The following is a 27,098-nucleotide window of genomic DNA, read 5'->3' on the forward strand; positions in this document are numbered from 1 at the left end:
CAGGAAATTTTTAGGGCACCTGGATTCATTATTTGGAATATCCCTAAGAAAATTCTTTTATGTTAGGATTGGATTTACAGCACATATATATACATAATGTGATTCCTTTCCAATAAGATCTCGGAAAAATCAGGTTTTCTCATGAAACATCTGCAAAAATGAAAAACCAGGGCAGTTTCTTTGGGTACATATTTCCAAGTTGCCTTCAAAAATGATTCTCTCAATTCACGCTTTCGCCAGAAGTAGAGAGAGCCTGGCTTCTACAGCCATACGACCACTGGACCGTGCATCATTTGAAAAAGGCTCTGCCCATCTGATGGGTGAAAAATTGTATACAATGATTATTTTAAAACGTGTAGATATTTAATTATTAGGAACCATGAATCTTACCCCAGCTGTAAAATATTTTTCTAAGCTCCTGGCTTATCAAAAAGACAAACTTTAACAAGAATATAGAGAATTTAATAATATATTTGAAAATTTGATGAAATAGATAAGCTATTAGGCGACTACAAAAAGTACTTTTGAAGAAAAGGACTAGATTGTGCTAATTTTGTGATTAAGTTCCTACAAGTTTATAAGAAACAAATGAATTCTTATGTTACTTAAAATGTTCCAAGGTAAAAAAGAGGATTAGAACGTAAAGAAAACTTTTGATTATAATCTATGATTATATATTTTTAATTTTAAAAAGAGAGAAATAGAAATTCTAAGTAACAAGCATATTAATCAAAGGATTAAAATAATACAGTATGAACATTCATTTGGAAGGACTGATGTCGAAGCTGAGGCTCCAATACTTTGATCACTTGATGTGAAGAGTCTACTTATTGGAAAAGACCCTGATGCTGGGAAAGATTGAAGGCAAAGAAGAAGAGGGTGACAGAGGATGAAATTATTAGATAGTATCACCAACTCAGTGGACATGAATTTGAGCAATCTCTGGGAGATAGTGAAGGACAAGGGAGCCTGGGGTGCTGCAGTCTATGGGATCGCAAAGAGTCAGACACGACTTAGTGACTGAACAACAAGAGCAACACACACTGTGAACTGAACATTTGTATCCTTCTCCAAACTCCAAAGATTCCAAGAATACTTGTATTATTTTCCAAATTGTTCTTATATTTTAACGTCTTCTGTAATAAATTCATCTTTCGTTTGGCGAATCTGTGAACTATCTTCATTAGCATTAGATTTTTTTCATATGCTTTGGAATGTCATTTTGCAGGCTCAACTGGAAGGGGTTTTCTCTCCCTCCACCTCCTTTAATCCTTTTCTCTGTCTCTTAACCCTTTCTGTCTACAGTTTGGTTTGCCTCCACCGAGCCCTCGGGGGTATCCAGGCTAGAACCAGGTCCACGTGGATAATGTGGCATAGAAGCACTATGAAGAACTGACGACCCAACCACTGAGCCAACAGGTAAGCCAGGGCTGGATCTGCTCCCAGGGCTCTATTGTGTCTGTCCTTCATCTTCACAGGTGAGCAGCTTCAGGTTGTGGTCAGCAGCAGCTTTTCTTCACAAAAAAGTAAGGAATATGGGTCCTTTTCCATGAATTAAAAGAAAGATGCTCAGTCTCTGTTACCCAGAGGATCTGAACTCTCAGTGACCCCAAATGCTGTGGGGCTAAAGCCCAGAAGAACCATAGGTCCAGTTCCACTGACCACTTCCCTCTTCTGTTCCTTTCCCAGCCTATGCAGTTATTTTCACCGTTTCCTGGGTGTGATGTTTCCCTTTTTTATACTGTAGCTATCACTGATCTGTATTTGGAGCAGAATGTGAAATTAAAACATGATCTGAATTGGAAGTATATTCGTTAACCTATTAATTAGACTGCTAGTATACAAAGTTCCAGTAGCTTTAGGGGTGAGGAAAATCACCAATAGTAGATACTCTGACGACAATCAGACCACACAGCTAAAAATTAGAAGGTTTTGTTGCACTATTGAAACAACTCAGCTTAACTATGTAAGTTATTAGGAGCAACTTTGGGATGGTCAGTCTTTCAAGAAAGTATATAACTACTAGAATTGATCGGTGACATAAGGGACTGGAAGGGGAACCATTCTTATTCAAGAAACAGGCAACAATTTCTTATTAAGAGACAATGAATACAGCATTTTTTAATTCAAGACCTGGGTAACAAGTTGGTACAGAAACATTTTACTCTTGGCTTTTGTCTCCCAACCTCCCTGTCTAGCCATGTTGAGTCCTGTCACAGAATAAGAAGGCTCTTCTTGGACTAGTGGAACCATTATGTAACCCTGCCCATTTCTCTCTCCTGGAAAAAGCAAACTCCATAAATAGCAGACACTCAGCAGTTAAAGGACAGACCAAAGGGAGTAACCCTAGAAGAGCAAATAAACATACAACGCCCCACCTTGGAGAGTTCAGGCTAATACATCAAACACATTTGCCTCTGGGTAAATAAAGATCTACCGACTGTCCAACCCAATCTCACTGGTAAGTTTCACCCTGGGGTGATATTTTACTGCTATTGCCCTTGGAGTCAGTAAATATTTGTATGGAAAGTATTGTGCAACACCCTGTTCCTGTTATTCCTACACCACTGGTTTCTAGAACCTAAAACATTTTTGTAAACTTACCTTTATTTTGGCATCAACCCTTTGTCTCTGCTGGTTTTTTTCCAAAATAACTCTCAACCTTCAAAAACTTTATTAAACTTGCAACTTTGAAATGAGGAATAGTATTTCTCTTCACATAAAAACAGACCCTTAATTTTGCAAAGTGGCCAAGATATATTGTGTGCTGTATTAGTCCCAGCTTGAAAGCTCTGTGGGCAAGACTGCCGAGGCAGATTATGTGCAAGACCCCTGGCTGAGGCTGAGAGATGAGGAACCTGCTTGTGGGCTAGTGCATGAATAAACCCGCATGCTCCCTTCAGTAGCATAAAGGGACAGTTTCTAGATCTGTAGTCAGATGTTGCTCCAATTTGGTGAGCAAAGGAAGGATGGCACTGCAAACCAAGCTCAGCCCTGCCTTGGCCTCCTAGGCAGGTCAAGCAGAGGCTGGTAGTCTTATAACTAAAACAAACCCTAAGCATTTCAAAGGACTCAGGAGTAGACATGAGGATAATTGCAAAAATACTAGGTAGAGTCCTGCAGATGTGAGTGAAAAACGCAACCTGAAGCATGACTCAACAATGAAAGACTAGAGCTGAAAAGGACCTTGGTGATGATAAAGTCTAACACCTTTCATCAACATTCAGATGAAGAAACTGGGCCCTAAGAGCCAAGGGACATGTCTGAAGTGTCCTGATCGAGGCAGAACTGGCCTCTACTCCATGTTCCAGATCCATTCCCACTTCTCTCTGCACTGTTAAGACACATCCCTATCATGTGTCCAAGGTTAGGATCCCATTTCACACTGTTGACTTCATATACCAAGGAGCAGAGAGCCGCTGATCACTTTTATGGGAGAGTATTAGCTTATTTCATGGATAAGGGTTCCAGGCAGAGGGCCAAGACCCAGAAGGCATGAATGAGCAGGAGCATGGGTCAAAGTGAATAATTCAGTGTGGCTGCTGGGCAAGTTCAAGTTCCTCTGGGTGTGTGTGTGAATGAGCATGTGTGTGTGTGTGCGCACGCGTACACGCGCTGTGGTAAGGTGAGAGAAGTCATGACAGGAAATGTGGTTCAAGAACCTAAAACCAGGGTCACCAAGGACTTTATCTGCTCTCATGGGTTGAACTGCTTTCTTCAAAATGAAGCTGAAGTCCTAACCACGAGAACTCATAAATGTGAACTTATTTGGAAATAGCATCTTTGCAGATGATAGAGTTAGGCTGAGGTCATCAGATGTTGGGCTCTAATTCAATAGGAGCAGTGACCTTATAAAAGGGGAAATTTCAATGTAGAGACCTACAGAAGGAAGATGCTATGAAAACCCCCGGGGGATTTCCCTGGTGGTCCAGGAGTGTGGCTAAGACTCCACACTCCCAGTGCAGAGGGCCCGGGTTGCATACCTCGCCAAGGAACTAGATCCCACATGCCACAACTAAGACCTGGTACAGCCAAATAAATACCTAAATATTATAAAAAGAAAACGCACAGGGAATGCCATCCGCAAGCTGCTGCTGCTGCTGCTGCTAAGTCACGTCAGTCGTGTCCGACTCTGTGTGACCCCATAGACGGCAGCCCACCAGGCTCCTCTGTCCCTGGGATTCTCCAGGAAAGAACACTGGAGTGGGTTGCCATTTCCTTCTCCAGTGCATGAAAGTGAAAATGAGAGTGAAGTTGCTCAGTCACATCCAACTCTTTGTGACCCCAGGGACTGTAGCCTACCAGGCTCCTCCATCCATGTCCATGGGATTTTCCAGGCAAGAGTACTGGAGTGGGTTGCCATTGCCTTCTCCCATCCACAAGCTAAGGACACTCAAGCTACCAGAAGTTAGGAGAGGCGCATAGAACAGGTTTTCCCTCAGAGCTGTCAGAAGGAACCAACCTTGACTAGGGGTTTCTAGACTCCCCATATGTGAGACAGTGAACTTTATTTAAGCCACTCAGCTTATGGAACTTTGTTATGGAAGCCCAAGGGAACTCATACATATGGCGAAGTAAAGACTGTGGCTTTTCCACAGGGAAAGGAAGTCACTGGAGGGTTTTTTGTGGGAGTTTACACGGCCATTCTCCAATTTAGAAGACAGTTTCACAGTCATACGTGTACATATGGATCAGAGTAGGAAACACTAGAGGCAGGACTCAAATTTTATGATAAATGGTCAGGGACATATCTAATTTGGACTCAATCCAAGGACGCTTTCAGATTCACATGCAGGCAGGCTTTAAATGGGTGACACTCAGATGAATTATGGCAGGCTAGCTATTTTGGTTAAGGTAATTAATTAAAAATTTATAATTGATTTCAATATCTCTACCTTTGTTCTCCCCATCCCAGGGTTTGAACAGTCTCTTTTAAGTGTACATTTTTTTCCTTTTTTTTTTTTGGCCATGCAGTGCAGCATGTTGGGAATCTTGGTTCCCCAACCGGGGATCAAACACACATCCCCTGCATTGGCAGCTCAGAGTCCTAATCACTGCACCACCAGGGAAGTCCCTAAATGTAAATTTGATTTATCAAATGCTCCAATGGCTTCCCAGCAACTCTCAGGATCAAGTCCAAATGCCTGGCATGGTCCTACCATGTCTGGTCTCGTCTCTGGTCATCTCCTGACTTCCTTTCTGTCCAGTTTCTTGAACACACCAATTTCTTCCTTTCCTTGGGACCTTTGTATATACTGTTCCTTCTGCCTAGAACACTCCTTCCTCTATGCTTCCCCTGGCCAACTTTCACTCCTCTTTTACATATCAGCTTACATAGAACCCTCAGGGAGGCCTCCTCTGAATGCCTGCACCCAATCCTCAGTCCAAACCAATCTACATTAGGTCCTTATGCAACTCTTGTTCTTGAGACTTTTTCTGTTTCTTTATAGCATGTATTATAATTTAAGTAATATACTTATGTTTAACTCTTCCTCTTACCCCATCCCAAGACTCAAGTTGAAGGAACCAAAGTAAAAACCTTGTAGAGCACGATTCCAATTTCTTGGGACAACAGGTTGAGATATTAAACTATGCTTCTCACCTCCTGCATTTCCCCTTGTCCTTCACCCTGGTCAGACGGGTAGTTTCCATCTCACAGAGCCTCACTGGAGGGATGTGGTGGGGGTGGGGGGAGGAGAACAGAAACTAGCTTCTCTAAAAATATCTAAATTATTGCTTCTGATATTAGATTAAGAAAAAACTGAGAAACATAAGATGAGTAATTTGGATTCCTAAGGTTTTCAATACTTAACATGAGTGCTATTTCCCCTGAGATAAAGGGGATGTTCCAAATGGACAGAATCTCAGCATCACCTCCCATATACTTGATGTTCTTGGAGCTCTCTGGATAGACTTGCTGATACAGTGGGCATCCTGACTCCCAGTTAGATGAAACCTTCTAACACTCCTACTGTGTTGTGTCTTCTGCCATTTCCTACTAGTATTCTGGTGTGGATGACTCTGGAATTCAGTAAACCTGGGGGCAGAAGTAGGAGGTCTAGGGAAGAAGATTTCCTTATGCTGTTTCTGGGCCTTGCTCACCAAAGTAACTGTGTAGGTCTTCACTGCCTCGTCTCAGTTGAGTACAGCACAATGGCTCTAACGTAAGTCAAGAAGTTCCCTAGGGACTTCCCTAGTGGTCCAGTGGTTAAGAATCCTCCTTGCAATGCAGGGGATGCAGGTTTGATCCCTGGTCAGAGAACTAAGATTTCACATGCCTCAAGCAACTAAGCCCACACAGCAACCACTGGGCCCTTGCACCGCAACTAAAGAGTCCATGTGCCACAGTGAAAGATCCCATGTGCTGCAACTAAGACTCTACACAACCAAATAAAGATATATATATATATATTTTTTTTTTTTTTAAAAAGGAGTTTCCCATATTTCCTTAGCTGACAATCTAAGTCAGAAATATAGTAATGGATATAAAATGCTATGCCTGGTTCCCTGTAGATGTGGTCTGCCCAAGGATGAAGCTGGCCTCCTCCAAGACTGAGCAGGTTAGAGACCAAGACCCACAAAGAAAGGACCCATGTGCAGGACAGAGAAGTATGGATCTCCAGGATGCCCTCACTCACTGGATCCTCACCACCAGCACCCTGAGACCACCAAGACAGGACTTTCTTCCTCACAGCCAAAACATCTCATGGAATCAAAATCAGAAAGATCAAGAGACTTTCAGAAGCACAAATTATTTCCTGAATAACCGTAAAAATCTATCTTTACCCCTGGATGTAACAGACATAATAAATGTCCTCAGTTGCTTAGAATCCCAGACATAATTAAACTTACCTTTAGTGAATGCAGGTACCTAATTAAATGGGTGATATAATTACTAAGAGGCAGAAAGAGAATCTGGCAATGAGGAAGAGAGGAGGTGACTGGGAATGAGCTTTCAACTTTTGGCTTTAAATATATCACAGAAGAGGGGTCAAGATTATACAGGTAAAGGATAGAAAAGAGAAAAAACTGGGGGCTGGATTTTGGAATGTCTTGTGAGAAACTAGTGATGCTGAGTTATAATCTTCTGGAGCTAACAATAGCCAGGGACAGAAAAATATGAGGGAAATCTACACTTCCTTCTGATAAAAATCCTCAGCATCTTATAAGGACTTAAGAGAGGAAGCAGATTAATTTTTAAGGTCAACCTTTCAGGCCAAGGAGACCAAAAATAAGCCAACATTGCCCACTCTTCGGGGACTCTTAACAGTACACCCCATAATCTGAGATCTCTGGCAGGTCAGTGGGAAGGGTGAGAACACACTGGTGTGATTTCTAGATAACAAGTAGGAGATCACTCAGTCCACAAATATGGACTGAGCACCTTCTGTGAACCTGTGCTAACTTGACCTCAGAGCCTGTGTTCCCTGATGTGGCTTCAGGCAAAGAAGTACCCCTGAAGGGACAGACATGAGACAACAAAACTGCTGAGCTCATGGTGTTGCCAGCAGCAGCCAGTTCACATTCACTCATGTATGATGCAAACAAAAGGCTGGGTAAAGGGGATTCCCACTTAACCTGGCAGTATTCGTGTATCTTAGTGAGAATCTGGCTGGCACATAGCTTGAACAGAGAAGGGAGAACTCTGTTCTCCTTGGGTGACTCCCCCCTCAGCCTCAATACACATGCATGATTCTCTGCAAAAAGCAGAAGACCGCACGTACCTGGGTGGGCAGGGCTCTGTGTTACAAGCCTGGCTCATCGCCGGAGGGCGGTGGACCATATCACACAAGGTGTCATTGACCGTCTGCTGGGTCTGCAGGTGTAAGCACACTGCAATGGCTTCTTGATGGCCTGGAGGTTGGAAAGAGAAAAGAAAATACACAAATGACTTAGAATGACTCATTGTGGGGAAAAAAGAAAACAGGGTCTTTGAACCCCTCATTCTTAAGCCACTGCCCTTTTGACTGTATTGCTTGCCTGCAGGATGCATTGCGGGGTCCACATGGAGCAAATGACTGTGCCTTTCCCAAAGTCTCCCAGGCTCTATTATTTCCTCAGTCACTCTGTAAACTCCCAAATTGTCACTTTGAGACGTCAAGGACCACCCCTGAGACCCCATCCACTGTCACACTGATCTGCGTTTCAAACACACTCAAGGCCAGGAGTTCCTGCAAATGAATCATCCACATGCTCCTTCCAAACATATACAATAATTTCCCTAAGAGGAATTTTCATATCAGATCCTAAAGAATAACACTTTCTCACATGAATGGAATCAAACAGTATTTGTCTGTGCCTAATGTATATTGGACTGCAAGGATATCAAACCAGTCAGTCCTAGAGGAAATCAACCTTTATATCCTTTACCTGTATATATGACCCCTCTTCTGTGATACATTTAAAGCCAAAAGTTGAAGGACTGATGTTGAACATTCATTGGAAGGACTGATGTTGAAGCTGAAGCTCCAATGCTTTGGCCACCTGATATGAAGAGCCAACTCATTAGAAAAGACCCTGATGCTGGGAAAGATTGAAGGCAGGAGAAGGAGACGACAGAGGACAAGATGGTTGGATGGCATCACTGACTCAATGGACATGAGTTTGAGCAAGCTCCAGGAGATGGTGAAGGACAGGGAAGCCTGGTGTGCTGCAGTCCATGGGGTTGCAGAGAGTCAGACATAACAGAGAGACTGAACAACAAATGTATATTGGGATGCATTTTTAAGGTTAACTTATAGCATGGTAAAATTCATAGGGTCAGAGAGTACTTTGGTAGATGTCAGGGGCAAGATGGGGGTGAGTAAGTGTTAAATGGGGACAGAATTTCAGTTTGTGCTCAGTCGTGTCTGACTCTGTGATCCCATGGACTGTAACCTGCCAGGCTCCTCTGTCCACGGCATTTCCCAGGCAAGAATACTGAAGTGGGTTGCCATTTCCTCCTCCAAGGGATCTTACTGACCCAGGGATCGAACCCTTATCTCCTACATTTCCTGCATTAGCAGGCAGATTCTTTACCACTAATGCCACCTGGGAAGCCCCTTTTGTACCCAAAGGGTTCCAAAATGCAATAGAGCCAACCAGCTTCCCTGTTAAAATACAAACTTTCACAGGCACATTTTTCCTTTGAGGCTAGACAGGTCTGTCTGATTCCAAGGCCCAGTCTCAATCATTATTTTGTTTGTTGAGACAAATTAAAAAAAAAAAAAAGATTATTGGGAAATCAGAACTGAGCAAAATATAAATCAAATTTTGATGGAAAAAATCAAATAAAAATTGTAATAGCAACCAACTATGCTATTTGAAATATGCAAATGTATTCAGTTTCATGCAAGAATGTGTGTTCCACATTGTGGTTCTTCTTCCAAATGCCATGTTTCAATTCAACCATTTTACAATATTTCGCAGAATACAGTATGGACCAAAAGTATATATAAAATATATATTTGAGATGTTGAGTTCTTTTCCCTAAATTTTCTTTGCTTTCTTCAGTTGTAAGCTTATGCTCCTGGGCATAGTAGGATGCAGTCTTAAATCTCCATGCATCTTCCAATGAATTTTTTTTTAATAAACACTAACCTGAAACATGAACAGACACTGCTACAACTATAACACTGTTACAATTATAACTCAGGTTCCTCCCTACAAATGTTGAACTCAGTGATTTTACAGGGACACAGATGTTCATTTTCTAGCAAGTTTCATTTCTTTTTAATCTGAGAAAAATGCAGTTATCTTTCACATATATTCTAATTTATAACCAGAATTATTTACAAAATACACTTGGAGACTATTTTGGAACATGAGTGGGTGGATCTGAAAGCACCAAAGTTACCTCATTTTAACCATTTTTATGGAATTTCACAATAGTTGTGACAAATTAAAGCAAGTTTACTCAAAAGAATATAAAAGTTTAATGAGAGATTAAGGATACTTATTGAGGTGGAATGTATTTTCCAAAGATGGCCATGAGACTATCTCCCGTCTCTCACACTGAACCTATGACATGACTTCACCACTTTCCACTTCAAGAGGTTTGAGCAAACCTTTATCCTCAAAAGAAAAAAGTTATAAAGATAAGTTTACTTCATCTCATTTTTAACAAAATTTGGACAGTAATCACAAATATGCATTTAGAAGATATAAGATAAATCAAGTGTTGAAATTTCAATTCAATTTCTCTAATAAATCCTTTGGTAGCATGAGGCAACATTCTTCACTTCACAGTTGACTTCTGCAATGTCATAATACGAGGGTTATTTTATTTTTTGGCAAAAAATATCTAAAGCCTACATCAAGAAATGAATTAATAATTAAAGGGTAAAAACACAGACGCTAAGAGGGGAAGCAGAGCCAATAAATGAGCTAATACATTCTCTTTTGTTGGTTTAAGGTTAGTTCAAGTTGGGTTTCTTGCAAATAAATCTTGACTAATTCAACATGCCAAGTAACATATCACACACACACACACACACACACACACACATTAACACACACAGAGTAAGAAATGCTCAGAGCAACAACAACAAAAAAATCTACAGTCAGAACCTTTAAGGTGTTGCTGTTGCTGCTGCTAAGTCGCTTCAGTCGTGTCCGACTCTGTGCGACCCCATAGACAGCAGCCCACCAGGCTCCCCCGTCCCTGGGATTCTTACCAATATTTAATATAATAAATTACTTTTTAAAAATTGGAAAATGATTTGAATAAGAAAATTATGTTTATATAAAACCAAATGGCCTTGGCCCTCAGAAATAGATGCAATATGCTTTTCTAAGCAGAGGAACATTAACAAAAATTGATCTTACATTAGTCTATAAAGAAAACTGTATTAAATTCCATAACCTAGAAATTATGTAGGCAATATTTCTTGACCATAATAGAGTCCAACTATAAATGAAAAATAAACAATTAAAACCCCCAATCTGAACATCAGAATTTAAAAATAATCATTTCCGATAAGTGGCACTAGTGGTAAAGAATCCACCTGCCAATGCAGGAGATGCAAGAGAGGTGGGTTCACCCCTGGGTGGGAAAGAGCACCTGGAGAAGGAAAGGGCAACCTGCTCCAGTATTCTTGCCTGGAGAACCCCATGGACAGAGAAGACTGGTGGGCTGCAGTCCATGGGGCCACAAAGAATCAGACATGACTGAGTGACTGAGCACATACACACAAAACTCTTAGCTTAAAAACAGTAATTAAGTTACACATTATTGACAAGAAAAAGGAGCAGAGGAGGGCTTAAAGCAACTGGATATTAGATGAACAACGCTTGATGCTATTAATATCATCATGAAATGGATGACTTTTTCCCAAGAAAATCTAAATTATGAAACTCACTTTAAAATTCAGTTCAGTCACTCAGTAATGTCCAACTCTGCGCAACCCCATGGACCACAGCATTCCAGGCCTCCCTGTCTATCACCAACTCCCAGAGTCTGCTCAAATTCATCTTCATTGAGTCGGTGATGCCATCCAACCATCTCATCCTCTGTCGTCCCCTTCTCCTTCTGCCTTCAACCTTTCCCAGAATCAGGGTCTTTTCAAATGAGTCAGATCTTCACATCAGGTGGCCAAAGTACTGGAGTTTCAGCTTTAACATCAGTCCGTCCAGTGAATATTCAGGACTGATCTCCTTTAGGATGGACTGGATGGATCTCCTTGCGGTCCAAGGGACTCTCAAGAGCCTTCTCCAACACCACATTTCAAAAGCATTAATTCTTCGGCACTCGGCTTTCTTTATAGTCCAACCCTCATATCCATACATGACTACTGGAAAAACCATAGCCTTGACGAGACAAAACTTTGTTGGCAAAGAAATGTCTCTGCTTTCTAATATGCTGTCTAGCTTGGTCATAACTTTCCTTCCAAGGAGTAAGCGTCTTTTAATTTCATGGCTGCAATCACCATCTGCAGTGATTTTTGGAGCCCCCCAAAATAAAGTCTGACACTGTTTCCACTGTTTCCCCATCTATTTCCCATGAAGTGATGGGACCAGATGACATGATCTTAGTTTCCTGAACGTTGAGGTTTAAACCAACTTTTTCACTCTCCTCTTTCACTTTCATCAAGAAGCTCTTTAGGTCTTCTTCACTTTCTGCCATAAAGGTGGTGTCATCTGCATAGCTGAGGTTATTGATATTTCTCCTGGTTGGCAATCTTGATTCCAGCTTGTGCTTCATCCAGCCCAGCATTTCTCATGATGTACTCTGCATATAAGTTAAATAAGCAGGGTGACAATATACAGCCTTGACATACTCCTGTTCCTATTTGGAACCAGTCTGTTGTTCCATGTCCAGTTCTAACTGTTGCTTCCTGACCTGCATACAGGTTTCTCAAGTGGCAGATAAGGTAGTCTGGTATTCCCATCTCTTTCAGAATTCACCACAGTTTATTGTGATCCACACAGTCAAAGGATTTGGCACAGTCAATAAAACAGCAATAGATGTTTATCTGGAACCCTCTTGCTTTTTCGATGATCCAACGGATGTTGGCAATTTGATCTCTGGTTCCTTTTCTAAAACCAGCTTGAACATCTGGAGGTTCACATTTCATGTATTGCTGAAGCCTGGCTTGGAGAATTTTCAGCATTACTTTACTAGCATGTGAGACGAGTGCAATTGTGTGGTAGGTTGAGCATTCTTTGGCATTGCCTTTCTTTGGGATTGGAATGAAAACTGACCTTTTCCAGTCCCGTGGCCACTGCTGAGTTTTCCAAATTTGCTGACATATTGAGTGTAGCACTTTCACAGCATCATCTTTTAGGATTTGAAATAGCTCAACTGGAATTCCATCACCTCTACTAGTTTTATTTGTAGTGATGCTTCCTAAGGCCCACTTGATTTCACATTCCAGGATGTCTGGTTCTAGGTGAGTGATCACACCACTGTGATTATCTGGATCATGAAGATCTTTTTTGTACAGTTCTTCTATGTATTCTTTCCACCTCTTCTTAATACCTTCTGCTTCTGTTAGGTCCATACCACTTCTGTCCCTTATTGAGCCCATCTTTGCATGAAATGTTCCCTTGGTATCTCTAATTTTCTTAAAGAGATCTCGTCTTTACCATTCTATTGTTTTCCTCTCTTTCTTTGCACTGATCCTGAGGAAGGCTTTTTTATCTCTCATTGCCATTCTTTGGAATTCTGCATTCAAATGGGTATCTCTTGCTTTTTCTCCTTTGCTTTTCATTTCTCTTCTTTTCACAACTATTCATAAGGCCTCCTCAGACAGCCATTTTGCTGTTTTGCATTTCTTTTTCTTGAGGATGGTCTAGATCCCTGTCTCCTGTAGAATGTCATGAACCTCTGCCCATAGTTCATCAGGCACTCTATCAGATCTAGTCCCTTAAATCTATTTCTTACTTCCACTGTATGTGGCTGCGCGGCACCGGAGAGGCAAGCGGCTGAGAGGAGATACTCTACATCCAAGGTCAGTAGCGGTGGCCCTGAGGAGATACCCCACGTGCAAGGTAAGGAGCAGTGGCTATACTTTGCTGGAGCAGCTGTGAAGAGATACCCCACATCCAAGGTAAGAGAAACCCCAGTAAGACGGTAGGTGCTGAGAGAGGGAATCAGAGGGCAGACAGACTGAAACCACAATCAGAGAAAACTAACCAATCTAATCACATGGAACATAATCTTGTCTAACTCAATGAAACTAAGCCATGCCATGTAGGACCACCCAAGACGGACAGGTCTTGGTGGAGAGTTCTGACAAAATGTGGTCCATTGGAGAAGGGAATGGCAAATCACTTCAGTATATTTACCTTGAGAACCCCATGAACAGTATGAAAAGGCAAAAAGATAGGACACTGGAAGATGAACTCCCCAGGCCAGTAGGTGCCCAATACGCTACTAGAGATCAGTGGAGAAATAACTCCAGAAAGAATGAAGAGATGGAGTCAAAGCAAAAACAACACCCAGTTGTCGGTGTGACTGGTGATGGAAGCAAGGTCTGATGCTGTAAAGAGCAATATTGCATAGGAACCTGGAATGCTAGATCCATGAATCAAGGCAAACAGGAGATGGCAAGAGTGTACATCGACATTTTAGGAATCAGCGAACTAAAATGGACTGGAATGTGTGAATTTAACTCAGATGACCATTATATTTACTACTGTGGACAAGAATCCCTTAGAAGGAATGGAGTAGCCATCATAGTCAACAAAAGAGTCCAAAATGCAGTACTTGGATGCAATCTCAAAAATGACAGAATGATCTCTGTTCGTTTCCAAGGCAAACCATTCAATATCATGGTAATCCAAGTCTATGCCCCAACCAGTAATGCTGAAGAAGCCTAAGTTGATCGATTTTATGAAGACCTACAAGACCTTTAAGAACTAACTCCCAAAAAAGATGTCCTTTTCATTATAGGGGCCTGGAATGCAAAAGTAGGAAGTCAAGAAACACCTGGAGTAACAGGCAAATTTGGCCTTGGAGTACAGAATGAAGCAGGGCAAAGGCTAATAGAGTTTTGCAAAGTGAACACACTGGTCATAGCAAACATTGCCTTCCAACAACAAAAGAGAAGTCTCTACACATAGACATGACCAGATGGCCAACACCCAAATCAGACTGATTATATTCTTTGCAGCCAAAGATGGAGAAGCTCTATATGGTCAGCAAAAACAAGATGGGGAGCTGACTGTGGCTCAGATCATGAACTCCTTATTGCCAAATTCAGATTTAAATTGAAGAAAGTAGGGAAAACCAATAGACCATTCAGGTATGACCTAAATCACTTTAAGAGTTTGTATATGACAGTAAGTGGGGAGGGGACTTGAAAATGATCTTACAGATCCAGCAACAATTCCCCTCCCAATCCTGCCCCTAAAGGGAAAAATAAGAACTGAATTTATATAGTTGTAGAAACAAATTCTTTCAGACTTTTTAAGAGATGTCATCTATGATAGGAACTATTTAAGATTATTGAAATGTATGGAATACTTCAATTCATTAAAAAAAAACTAGTATAAACCTGATGACAAAAATCTATAAAAGAGAAAAGAACAGATCTACTTAATATACTGTTGCCTTACACAATTTTACATGACAGATGAAAGCCTAGGGCCATATTGAAAAGGATAGTTATGTTTTCCTCTCTGCTGATTAACCAGTATGATAGAATAAATACTACTATAAACTCCCAGGTAATGAAAAAAAGGAGAAGCATAATATCGTATGGACCCAGAGGAATGCCATTTTGGTGTTAAAATGCAAGTTTTACAGTACTCCAAATAGGTGAGTTCTTTTTAGGGGCCAGTTGAGGAGACAGTTGGTAAAAATTAAGGATTGTTAAAAGCCATTTGGCCTCATGAAGGGCATCATAAACATCAGTGGAGCCTGAGAGGAAGTGATCAATTATATCAAGAGTAGCTGAAAGAAACTCCAGCTCAAGGCCTGTTAAAATTTGAAGGGATTTGAAGAGAACAAAATGGTGACTGCTAATGTACCATGTCGGAAACACATCTCCATGGGGAGTATGCCCAAATGAGCCCATGGTGGGTCAATTCAGCTTTCAGATCCCTTTCCCATTTGCAGGAAGGTATTCTTGTACTCCACCATGCTCAGTGGAGGCTACCAACTTGCATCAGTATCATTCATATCTAAATGCAAAATCCTAAATTAAATATGGGGTTAGCAAAAAAAGTTCATTTGAGTTTTTTCCATAACATCTTACAGAAAAATCTGAATGAACCTTTTGGCCAACCCAATAGTAGCACACTATAGTCAAGTCAAGAGTATAATAAAAAAATACTACGTTGTGACTTCAAACCCTGGGCATTCACCAATCAAATCATTCACACACAAATATTCACACATGCTCAACCAGAAACAAACAGATAGGAACTTCCTATGATCCAGCAGATAAACCCACCGGCCCAGCCAGCAGATAAATCCATCCACCCAGGCCCTTCCCTTGCCAGTTTCCATTAGGAGATGCACCTCTAACTAGTTAAGATTGAACTCCACAAGTAGGCTTTAGATTTCACTCCCTTCCATCATAAGAAGTTTGTTGACACTTTGCCTTTCCCTTTCATTCTGGAACTTTCTCATTGCCTTTTTTTTTTTTAAGAAAATTATTGATTTGGCTGTGCTGGGTCTTTGCAAGATCTTTAGTTGCAGCATGCAGGAACTAGCTCCCTGACCAGGGCTCCCTACACTGGAAGTGTGGAGTCAGCCACTGGACCTCCAGGGAAGTCCCCTCTCACTGCCTTTTAAATGCACCTGGACTCTGTCATGAACTGACAGCACACACACAGCCCTCCCCTAACAAACCATGCCTTCTAGCCATCTTCCTCTCTGTGGGCCTCCTGACATCTCTTGTTATCCTTTTTAATCCTTTTTTTTACAATACAACTGGACTAACCTTTTTGAAATAAACATTTGATCATTAATTTCCATTTTAATGACTTGGATGGCTTCTCATTGTTCTTAGGATAAAGACCCAAATGAACATGGCCCGTAAGACCTTCACTGTCCGGCCCCTGATTTCCTTTACAGCATCATCTCACATTAAACCCCATCTTTCTCAGTACACTAGCTGTGCCCAACTTCAGCTCCTAGAATTTCCCATGTGCCCTCTTGCCACCTAGCGCCCTTCCACATGATCCTTTTCCTGCCAGAAATTCTCTTTGTACCACTGTCTCAAACTTTTGCTTAATTAATTTCTCATCTTTCAGACTTAAAGTTCAAATGTAATTGTTCTTAGGGAATCTTTCCCTGACCTCCCAAATTAGGTCAAATTCCTCCTATTATGTGCTTTCATGGCATCATATGCTTCTTTTTAAAATTTGTTTCTAGTTATTTTTTGGTCACACCACACAGCATGTGGGATCTTAGTTCCTCGACCAGTGATTGAACCTCTGCCCCCTGTGATGGAAGTGCAGATTCATAACCACTGGACCGCCAGGCAAGTCCCACCCATATACTTTTTTGTAGCTGCAATAACCAGCTGTAAGTTTAAACATATGTGTGTGTGATTATGCGATGAACACATTTCCCCCTCTAGATCTGAGTTGCAGAGGTGGGAACTATTTGTCTCTATTACCTAGGTCAGCACCTTGCACAAAAAAACACACAATAAATATTTGTAGGATGTTATTTTCAAATGAAACAATAAGAGAGATTCCTGCTACTGTCAAGACCAAGGCAAAGTTGGCATCATCTACCTTATTTACTATTGTTCTTGCAATTCTGGACAATGCAATAAGAGAGAAAACATAAACAGGATAAACAACTATTGGAAAGAGAAAATCATCATTAATTGCAGATGATGATTTACTTGAGGAATTCAAAGAATGCACTTGGTTGGCAAAGTTAGATGCATTAAGGGGTTCAGCAATTTAGTCTGTTTTCTTTTAAAAGGAAAAAACAATATTCTAAGATGAATAACTTCTTATATATTAAACTATATTATAAACTCTTATATTATCCCACCAACATTTATAACACACATGTGTCACGTACAGTGATTAAACACTTCTCCAACATAACCTTGCTTAAGAATCACATTTAATCCTTTCATTAATCCTAATAATGTAGGTGTGGCTCTTCTCATTTTATAAAAATAAATCTCTGCAAATTTAAACAACTAGCCCAAAGGAAGGGGCAGAACTATGGTCCAAAATGAGGCCAAAGTTCACGCCTACGCTACTAGCCAGTGGTTTTAGAAAACACAAAGGGAGAAATGAAAGGTCGTAAGTGCAACAAATAATATAAGACACAAGAGAAAATGTTAGTGAGGAATGTTTATCGTGTGCATGTGTGTGTGTTCAGTCATTAAGTCGTATTCAACTCTTTGCGACCCCATGGACTGTAGCCTTCCAGGCTCCTCTGTCCACGGGACTCTCCAGGCAAGCTTACTAGAGTGGGTTGCCATTTCCTCCTCCAGGGGATCTTCCCCACCAAGGGATCCAACCTGCATCTCTCATGTCTCCTGCATTGCAGGTGGATTCTTTACCACTAGTGTCACCTGAGAAGCCCATGTTGATAGTGTAGTAAATTACAAAACTTTATCCGTGGGTATTTAAAAGGTAAGCATAACTTTCAGGATGTACATACACATATAACATAATGCTGTACACCATATACTTACATACACTCTGGAGACTGGAAATTGAGTATGTCTGCATTCTTTATACTTTTAGGAATTGAGAAAGAATTGTTGCCACTCCAGTATGAAAGCAGACTTGTAAAAGATTCTTAAACATCAATGATTACAACAAATTGATTTACTTTTATTTCCTGTATGATGTGAAGGCAAGTTACGACTATACAAATATATAATATCGGGATGGGAATCAGAGGTTTATCTTTTTGAAAATATATCACTTGCCTATCTTATTTTTCTATCAGAAACAGGAATGCTGAAGAAATAACTGCATGCCTGTGGAAATTTTATTTTCCTGTGGTTTCCAGTCATTGCAGACTCACCCTCCCTGTTATTCAGGATGAGGGTTAAAATCCACATTCAAAACCACACATAAGTGGGCTTGCAGAGGCTGAGCCTCTAAAACCACATTAAAATGGATTACAGAGAGGCAAGTGTCACTGCCTCTAAGTAATGCAGTAGGGACAGTAAAGCCAACATCACCGAGAGCTGTGCTCCCTCAGGACAAGGACCGTGCCTTCATTCTGTATCGTGGTACTGAGCCTGGAACCGAGTGGAGAGCATAGAGTCTAGCACAGAGCAGGTGTTCAGTTTCCTGCATTTAGAGGATTTTATAACCCTCCAAGCATTCCAAGTATTCAACAGAATTGAGTTACACATTTAAAATGAAATTTTAAGCTTGAACTCAAGAAATTAAAAACATTAAGAACATTTAAGCCTGAACCCAAGAAATTAAACCATTGCTTTTTGCAAAGTGAAAAATCTTACTATAAGCACTTACAGATCAACCCCTCAATAAAGAAGTTGTCCACTCTCTATTTTGGATTGTGTCATACACTCTCTCAGCTTCCCTAGTCATACCATTTGGGTTCATGGGCATGCAAGGTTCATCTAATGATGTTATCCTGAATTACACAACACAGGATAGCCTCACAAGGCTAAGTTCTGTTTAACTGAGAGTTGAAAGATTAGCAAGCTGAGCCCTGTTAAAATTTGCAAAATGTGTTCCAGTTACATAAGAGGATGTCAGAAACAATTGGACACCATCCCATCCACCACGTGAGTGCTGAAATGCACTTCTAACATGTGCAAGGCCTTTCTCTCCTCACAGCTGGCCAAAGGCCCACAGTGCCAATAAGGATAAACTGAACTGGACAAGTCTCACAAAACTTGTATGCCTTAAACAGATGCAGAGATCATTTTACTACTCCTAACTATATACCCAAGAGAAATGAAGATGTACATCCACACAATAATGTGTACGTGAATGTTCAGAGCAGTTTTAGGCATAGTATCCAAGGCATGCAAATAAACCAAAATCTAACTGATGAATGGATAAATATGGGCATATCAATACAATGAATAGTATTCAAACCTAAAAAGAGATGAAGTGCTGACTTATGTTACAACATGGATGAAACTTGAGAGCACACTAAATGAAAGAAGGTGGTCACAAAGATTGCTCATTGTGTGATTCCACTTATATGAAACGTCCAGAAGAAATAAAAAGTAGATTAGTAGTTGTGAGAGGCTGCTGGTAGCAGGAAAATGGGGGTTTGAGAGGAAATGGGGTGGTGATTTCTTAAGGCTACAGGGTTCTTTTGGGGTCAAAGTGTTCTAAAATTGTTTTTATGGGGTCTTCCCTGGTGGTTCAGTGGTTAAGAATCCATCTTGCATTGCAAGGGACACGAGTTCGACCCCCAATTGGGCAACTAAGCCTGTGTGCTGCAATTAGAAGAGTCTGTGTGCTGCATGAAAGATCACACATGGCACAACTAAGACCCAATGCAGCCAAATATATCAGTGTTAAAAGAAGATTGTGACGATGGGTACACAACTTTGTGAATATACCAAAAAACACCACGCTGTATACTTCAGATATATAAATTGTATGGTATGTGAATTATATCTTAATTAAGTTATTACCAAAAAAACAGAAAATCATGCCAGGGGGTCCAGGCCTCCTGGCCGTCTTGGTGGGCACTGGGAACGTAGCAGATCTGAACATTTTGGCATCAGGTTCCAAAAATGAGGTCAAATAGACTCTCTCAACTGAATCAGAATTCAGCTGGTCAATTTTCCTTGGGCAACTCTATGTGGTCTGTTAAGTTCCAAGGACCCAACATGCCATGCTTTCTCATCTGGATGGCCTTCTCGGTCAGGAAAAAACTGAAGTCAAGGATGACAGAGTACTAGATGTAAGACTAATTCTATCAATGGCAGTATTCAAAAGTCTGAGATTAATACAATAGATTTGGAGGTATGCAAGCAATAGCCGGGGGCTTCCAGGTGGTGCTAGTGGTAAAGAAAGTGAAAGTGAAGTCATGTCCAACTCTTTGTGACCCTATGAACCCCACCTGGCTCCTCTGTCCATGGGATTTTCCAGGCAGTAGTCCTGAAGTGGACTGCCATTTCCCTGCCTGCCAATGCAGGAGACATAAGAGACTCAGGTTCGATCCCTTGGTCTGAAAGATCCCCTGGAGAAGGGCATGGCAACCCACTCCAGTATTCTTATCTGGGGAATCCCATAGACAGAGGAACCTGGCAGGCTACAGTTCATGTGGTCACAGAGTCAGACACAATTGACTGAGCAGGCATGCAAGCATGCATGACTATCTCTGGAGGGCTTCCCCCGACTCATCAGGAAAGTACCAGTTCCCAGATTATGAAGGGCATATCAGTCTTAAGGCTTCCAAGATATAACAGAAGACATGTCCAGGACCCTGAACCCAGAGGTTTGGGCCAAAGCAGACATGAAAGTGAGGAGGAAAGTGAGACTTCAATTCCTGGGAGGGAAGAGACACAGTAGACATTTAGTGTTGGGTGAAGCAGGCTAAACTCCTGGCTAGCTGAGGTGGGCTTCTAGGAAGCAGAGAGAAGCAAGCAAGAGAGAGAGAGAATCTGGAGGCAGAGGAGAGTTCTTTTCCTAATTGCACAGGGGTACCACCATATGAAAGACAGTAGCTTAACTGAGGCCTAGGGGTAAAGCACATGCCAGTTCACCTGGGTTTACTGATGGGCTGGTGTTCAGGATAGGTGGATTTACAGGTTGAACTACACAGGAAAGAGAAAGACAAATACCTCAAGTCACAGCGACTGGATGGTAAGAACAGAGAATGCAATCCACCTGCCCAGGGAAGAGGCCAGGGCACAATGACTGGCACATGAGCTCTTAAGACCTGATGGGGAATGCCTAGTAAAGGGTGCAGGGCTGCCAGGAGGAGTGGAGCAGGCTGTTAAGCCAACTTCCCCCTAAGGCAGCAGCTTCCTTAGCTTTTGCACCACTGGCTGGCACTGAAGTCAGAGCATTTCTTTCTTTTTTTTTTTCCCTTTTTTCCTTTGACCATGCCACACGGCATGTAGGATCATAGTTCCCTGAGCTGGGATCAAACCCATGCCCCTTGCAGTGGAAGTGCATGGTCTTAACAACTGGACCACCAGGGAAGTCTGGTTAGAGCATTTCTAGCCCCCAGCTTCAGCCACAACAGCTGGCTGGAAGGCACAGTCAGGAGTGAGTGAGAGGATGTCAGGGCCTGAATTCCTGAGACAGGAGTCCCCTTCATGTCGCTAGAGGATCATGGTTTCCCACTGATTATTTCTGTCCTTTTACTTCCAGCAGAGAGAGAATGACTATCTGGACTTCTCTGGGCTCATTCACTCCCTTTTGGATCCTGGAATGCTTGAAGCACCTTGGGGCTAATTTCCACCCCAAGGGGGCCACCTGGCAATATGATCACTTCCTAGTCCTATCAGGGTCCCTGGCTATGTGTACACACATGTACACACACATAAATCATGGTGATCAGTTTGCTCCATACTGGTTTCTGGTTCAATGTGCAGGTATGAACCTAAATTATTTTCTGAGACTAACTTCTGACCAAGAGAGCATCAGATAAGCCAGTCCCAGGCTGCTTCATTCTGTAATTCTGACCTATGCACAACACTACCTCAACTAATAATTTCTTGCATTTTCCTATTTATTCTCTATCAATCGGTGACCTCTGTAACCATCTCAGTTAGGCAAATGCTTAGGAACACAGGATCTAGTCCCACTGTCCCTTATCTTTCTAAAATAATGATGATGAAAACTGAAATAAAAAAAAGGCACAGTTTTCAATTATTCAAATGACTTCTCCTCCTTTGGACCTCTGCTAGTTTTTAGATGAGGCTTTACCGATTTAGTATTACTACTTCTCAAACCATAGCAATGCCAGACACAGCTGTCCCTTAAGTAAAAGATCAAATACCTCCCAAACAGGTGGCGGTGCAGGGGGTGAAGCCAGCGTATTCCCAGTCGTAGGTCGTCTCACTGTCCTGCTCCTGCAGAGAGGCGGCCAGCTCTCGGACGGCGGGGCTCTCATCACAGGGCTGCAGGAGGCAGGGCCGCTCTGTGGGCAGCCGGGGGCCCTCACACTCTTCCTCTGGCAGCTCGGTCTCAGTCTGCGTGAAGGTCAGGAGCACGCGGCACTTTACCTCTCGCACCTGAACACCTGGCCCACATGTGGCACTGCAGGCGGACCACGGCTCCGGAACGAACCTGCAGGCAACCGGGGAGCCCCAGGGGTCGGAGCAGGGGAGGACACGGGCCGTCAGTCCAAAGAGACCACAAAGGGGGAGTGACACATGAAGGAAAAATGTAACTTCATTCAGAGGGGATTCAATGTTTCGGAGGCTGTCCTTTTGTTGGTGCCTGAAAATGTGTCATGGACAAACATTCCAACCTCATCAGCAACAGAAAGAAGCTTTTACCAGAAATCCACTAAACTTTTGCACCTATTTTATTTAATTCAAATTCTGTGCTCTGACCTTTGCATATCATCGTTAAAAGGTTTTCTGTAGGATTTGGTCATAATAAATCGTGTAGAGATAATTTCTACTCTGAGTTCTTTTATAACATGGAGATGTTCACCAGTATTTATTCAAGAAATCATTTTGGTGCTTACCCTGTCTTAACAGGCAGAGTTTTATTAAAATATCTTGATATTAGGAGCAAAACTGTAGGACAGCATGCTTTCTGCAGAGCGGTGGTGGTGGTTTAGTCACTAAGTTGTGTCCAACTCTTGCAACCCTATGGACTATAGACCACCAGGCTCCTCTGTCCATGGGGTTCTCCAGGCAACAATTCTGGAGTGGGTTGCCATTTCCTTCTCCTTCTGCAGAGTAGATGAAGCTTTAATATTCTTTTTTATTTAATATATGGGCTTCCCTGGTGGCTCAGTGGTAAAGAATTTGCCTGCCATTGAGGGAGACACAGGTTTGATTCCTCGTCCAGGAAGAGCCCCTGGAGAAGGAAATGGCAACCCACTCCAGTATTCTTGCTTAGAGAATTCCATGAACAGATGAGCATGGAGGGCTACAGTTTATGGGGTCCCAAAGAGTTGGACACGACTGAGCAACTAAACAACATCAACATTTTAATATATAACAACACACAAAACTTCTGAATTTTCTTGAAACTATCACAGCTGTTGCCCAATCTGACTGAATAAAGCATGTATTTCTTATCTTGAATCTTTATCCACTAAATCACAGGGTGTCCTCCTTTGGCCTACAGGTCAAATCCCGTCCACCTATTTCTGCACAGCCTACCTGCTAAGAATGATTCTCATAGTTTTAAATAGATGGGGAGAAAAAAGAAGGATAATATTTTGTGTCATGTAAAAATGACATACAATTCAATGTGTGTCCATAACTAAAGACTTATTGGAATACAGTCATGGTCACTTGTTCAGCCTTGTTTATGGCTGCTTTTGTGTTACGTGCCAGGGCTGAGGATTTGTAATATAGACTGTTTGGCTGGCAAAACCTAAGATATTTATTATTTGGCTCTTTATAGAAAATGTTTACTGATTCCTGCACTGAATTTAAGACATAGACTCCATCGGGACACATATTTTTAAGACAATCTGAAGCAACACTTGCATCATGAGATATTAATAAGTGATAGGCTGGAAAGAGAGCAGTGATTGAGTAAGTCTGGAAAACACTGTTTTCAATAATGTTCAATAGGTTTATTTACTGAAAAATTTCTCCCCAGACTATGATATATGAACACATACCATACATACTCAAGGGGGGTGGATATGACGTGCATGATTTCCTAAACTTAAGTGAATATAGACCTCTATTCATGGGAAAATGTTGTACTAAATAACTTCAGAAAAAATGCTGCTGAGCTGTTTGCTTCAAATACAGTTCCAAGGCTTAATGTTTAAAATCTCAGAATAAGCTGGTTATAAAGATCTCTCAGAATCACCTAAGCATCTCTCTCTACATGAGGCTTCACCACAGTTGTACACAAGAGCACAGCAGAATCGAAACATTATTGCTCTCCATGAGCAATAAAGAAATATCAATAACACCTTCCTTTTTGCATTTTGTTTTGTTGGAAATTGTTACTGGGAAACTATTTTCTAACCCTTATTTTCCATGACTCAGCTCCTTAGGATGGAGTAGTACTGGAGCAATATTTGCATCTTTACTCTTTTCTGTGCTTGCTGCTTTCCCATGGGTAAACTGGAAAGGAGACTGATTAAATTTAAGAAGACACATCCATACAATGTATTCAATAATAGGATGAGGTCACTGAAAAGAAGGTGAATCTATGTGAATTGATAAGGAATATTCTCCTTTTGGAGGCTGTTAAATGAAATAAGTATGTGGTCTTATGAAATAAGGATCACATGCTATGATCTTTTGTCTAACTATACAAAAGGACACAGACATGCCTATATAGTGTACATATTACATATTGTTGTTGTTTAGTCGCTAAGTCATGTCCCACTCTTTGCAACCCTGTGAACTCCAGTATGCCAGGCTTCCCTGTCCTTCACTAACTCCCTGACTTCGCTCAAACTCATTTCCATGGAGTCAGTGATGTCATCCAATCATCTTATCCTCTGTCACCCCCTTCTCCTTTTTCCTTCAATCTTTCCCAGCATCAGGATCTTTTCCAATGAGTTGGCTCTTCGCATCAGGTAACCAAAGTATTGGAGCTTCAGCATCAGTTCTTCCAATGAATATTCAAGGTTGATTTCCTTTAGGATTAACCGGTTTGATCTCCTTGCAGTCCAAGGGACTTTCAAGACTCCTCTCCAGCACCACAGTTCAGAAGCATGAATTCTTCAATGCTCAGCCTTCTTTATGGTCCAACTCTCACATCCGTACATGACTACTTGAAAAACCATAGTTTTGACTATACAGACCTTTGTTGGCAAAGTGATCTCTGCTTTTTAACACAATGTCTGTCATAGTTTTTCTTTCAAGGAGTAAGTGTCTTTTAATTTCATGGCTGTAGTTACTGTCCACAGTGATTTTGGAGCTCAAGAAAATAAAATCTATCAGTTTTTCCACTTTTTCCCCATCTGTTTGCCATGAAGTAATGGGATTGGATGCCATGATCTTAGTTTTTTGAATGTTGAATTTTAAGCCAGCTTTTTTACTCTCCTCTTTCATCAAGAGGCTCTATAATTCCTCTTTGCTTTCTGTTATTAGAGTAGTATCATCTGCATATCTGAGGTTGTTAATATTTCTCCCTGCACTCTTGATTCCAGCTCATGATTCATCCAGCCCTGCATTTCTCATGATGTACTCTGCATATAAGTTAAATAAGCAGGGTGACAATATACAGCCTTGACGTACTCCTTTCCCAATTTTGAACCACTTTGTTGTTTCACATCTGGTTCTAATGGTAATATATTTATAGCCTCTATGTTATCTATGCTGATTTATATATAATGTCTCTTTTCAGGAAGTAATTGCAAGAGCCAGGAACTGGAGTTTATAGAAGGAGGCTTTTACTATATTTTGTTGCTGTTTTTTTAAATTAATTTTTAGTGGAGGATAGTTGCTTTACAATTTTGTCTTAGTTTCTACTGTACAGCACAGTGAACCAGCTATACGTATACAAGTATCCCCTCATTTTTTTTTTTTTTTATTTCCTTCCCAGATAGGTCACCACAGAGCACTGAGTAGAGTTCCCTGTGCTATACAGTAGGCTCTCATGAATTTTCTATTTTATATATAGTATCAATAGTGTATATACATCAATCCCAATCTCCCAATTCATCCCACCCCGTTCTTTCTGCTTTGGTGTCCATACGGTTGTTCTCTACGTCTGTGTCTCTATTTCTCTTTTGCAAATAGGATCATCTATACCATTTTATAGACTCCATATGTATGTGTTAATGTCTGATATTTGTCTTTGTTCATTTTCATTTTGCACCTTTTAAAGGCTTGAACTTTCTAACCATATACATACTATACCTCTATGGTCATTAATTTTTTCTCTTTTCTCCTTCACAATAAAAACTAAAACTGGGGATTATGTTTTAATGGGAGGTAGATTTTTTTTCATTCAGATTGGACTCTTACATCTCATAGATTCAGAATCCTGAGAGAAGGTGGAGTAAGTGAGAAGGCACATCTTAATTCCCAACAGGGCAAATGATGGTTACACTTGATGTTTTTCAGGTCTCCTGGATGTTTCAAGTTCGTTATCATTTTTTTTCTTAGTTTGTGGGATCTTAGTTCCCCAACCAGGGATTGAACAGTGGAAGTCTGGAGTTCTACCCACTGGACCACCAGGGAATTCTATCAAGTTGGTTTTCAAAGATCCTTGTAAGTGTCCTCTTAAAAAACAAATATCAGTTCAGTTCAGTTCAGTCGCTCAGTTGTGTCCAACTCTTTGTGACCCCATGAATCGCAGCACGCCAGGCCTCCCTGTCCATCACCAACTCCCAGAGTTCACTCAGACTCACGTCCATCGAGTCAGTGATGCCATCAAGCCATCTCATCCTTTGTTGTCCCCTTCTCCTCCTGCCCCAATCCCTCTCAGCATCAGAGTCTTTTCCAATGAGTCAACTCTTCACATGAGGTGGCCAAAGTATTGGAGTTTCAGCTTTAGCATCATTCTTTCCAAAGAAATCCCAGGGCTGATCTCCTTCAGAATGGACTGGTTGGACTTCCTTGCAGTCCAAGGGACTC

At 41.3% G+C, this 27,098-nt stretch overlaps 1 protein-coding gene across 1 annotated transcript in view; it reads right to left on the reverse strand.

Moving 5' to 3' along the window:
* The window catches only part of ADAMTSL3 (ADAMTS-like 3), a 381,686-nt gene that overhangs the window by 104,030 nt on the left and 250,558 nt on the right, over positions 1–27,098 (reverse strand). Inside the window, exons 15-16 of the mRNA XM_010831002.1 lie at positions 22,361–22,650; positions 7,725–7,854 (exon numbers count right to left, since the gene is read on the reverse strand). Coding sequence (XP_010829304.1) covers positions 7,725–7,854; positions 22,361–22,650 — 420 coding nt within the window. The remainder of the gene's footprint in view (positions 1–7,724; positions 7,855–22,360; positions 22,651–27,098) is intronic.

Source organism: Bison bison, unplaced genomic scaffold (assembly GCF_000754665.1).
Source record: "Bison bison bison isolate TAMUID 2011002044 unplaced genomic scaffold, Bison_UMD1.0 scf7180017859304, whole genome shotgun sequence".
NCBI classification, from domain to species: Eukaryota; Metazoa; Chordata; class Mammalia; order Artiodactyla; family Bovidae; genus Bison; species Bison bison.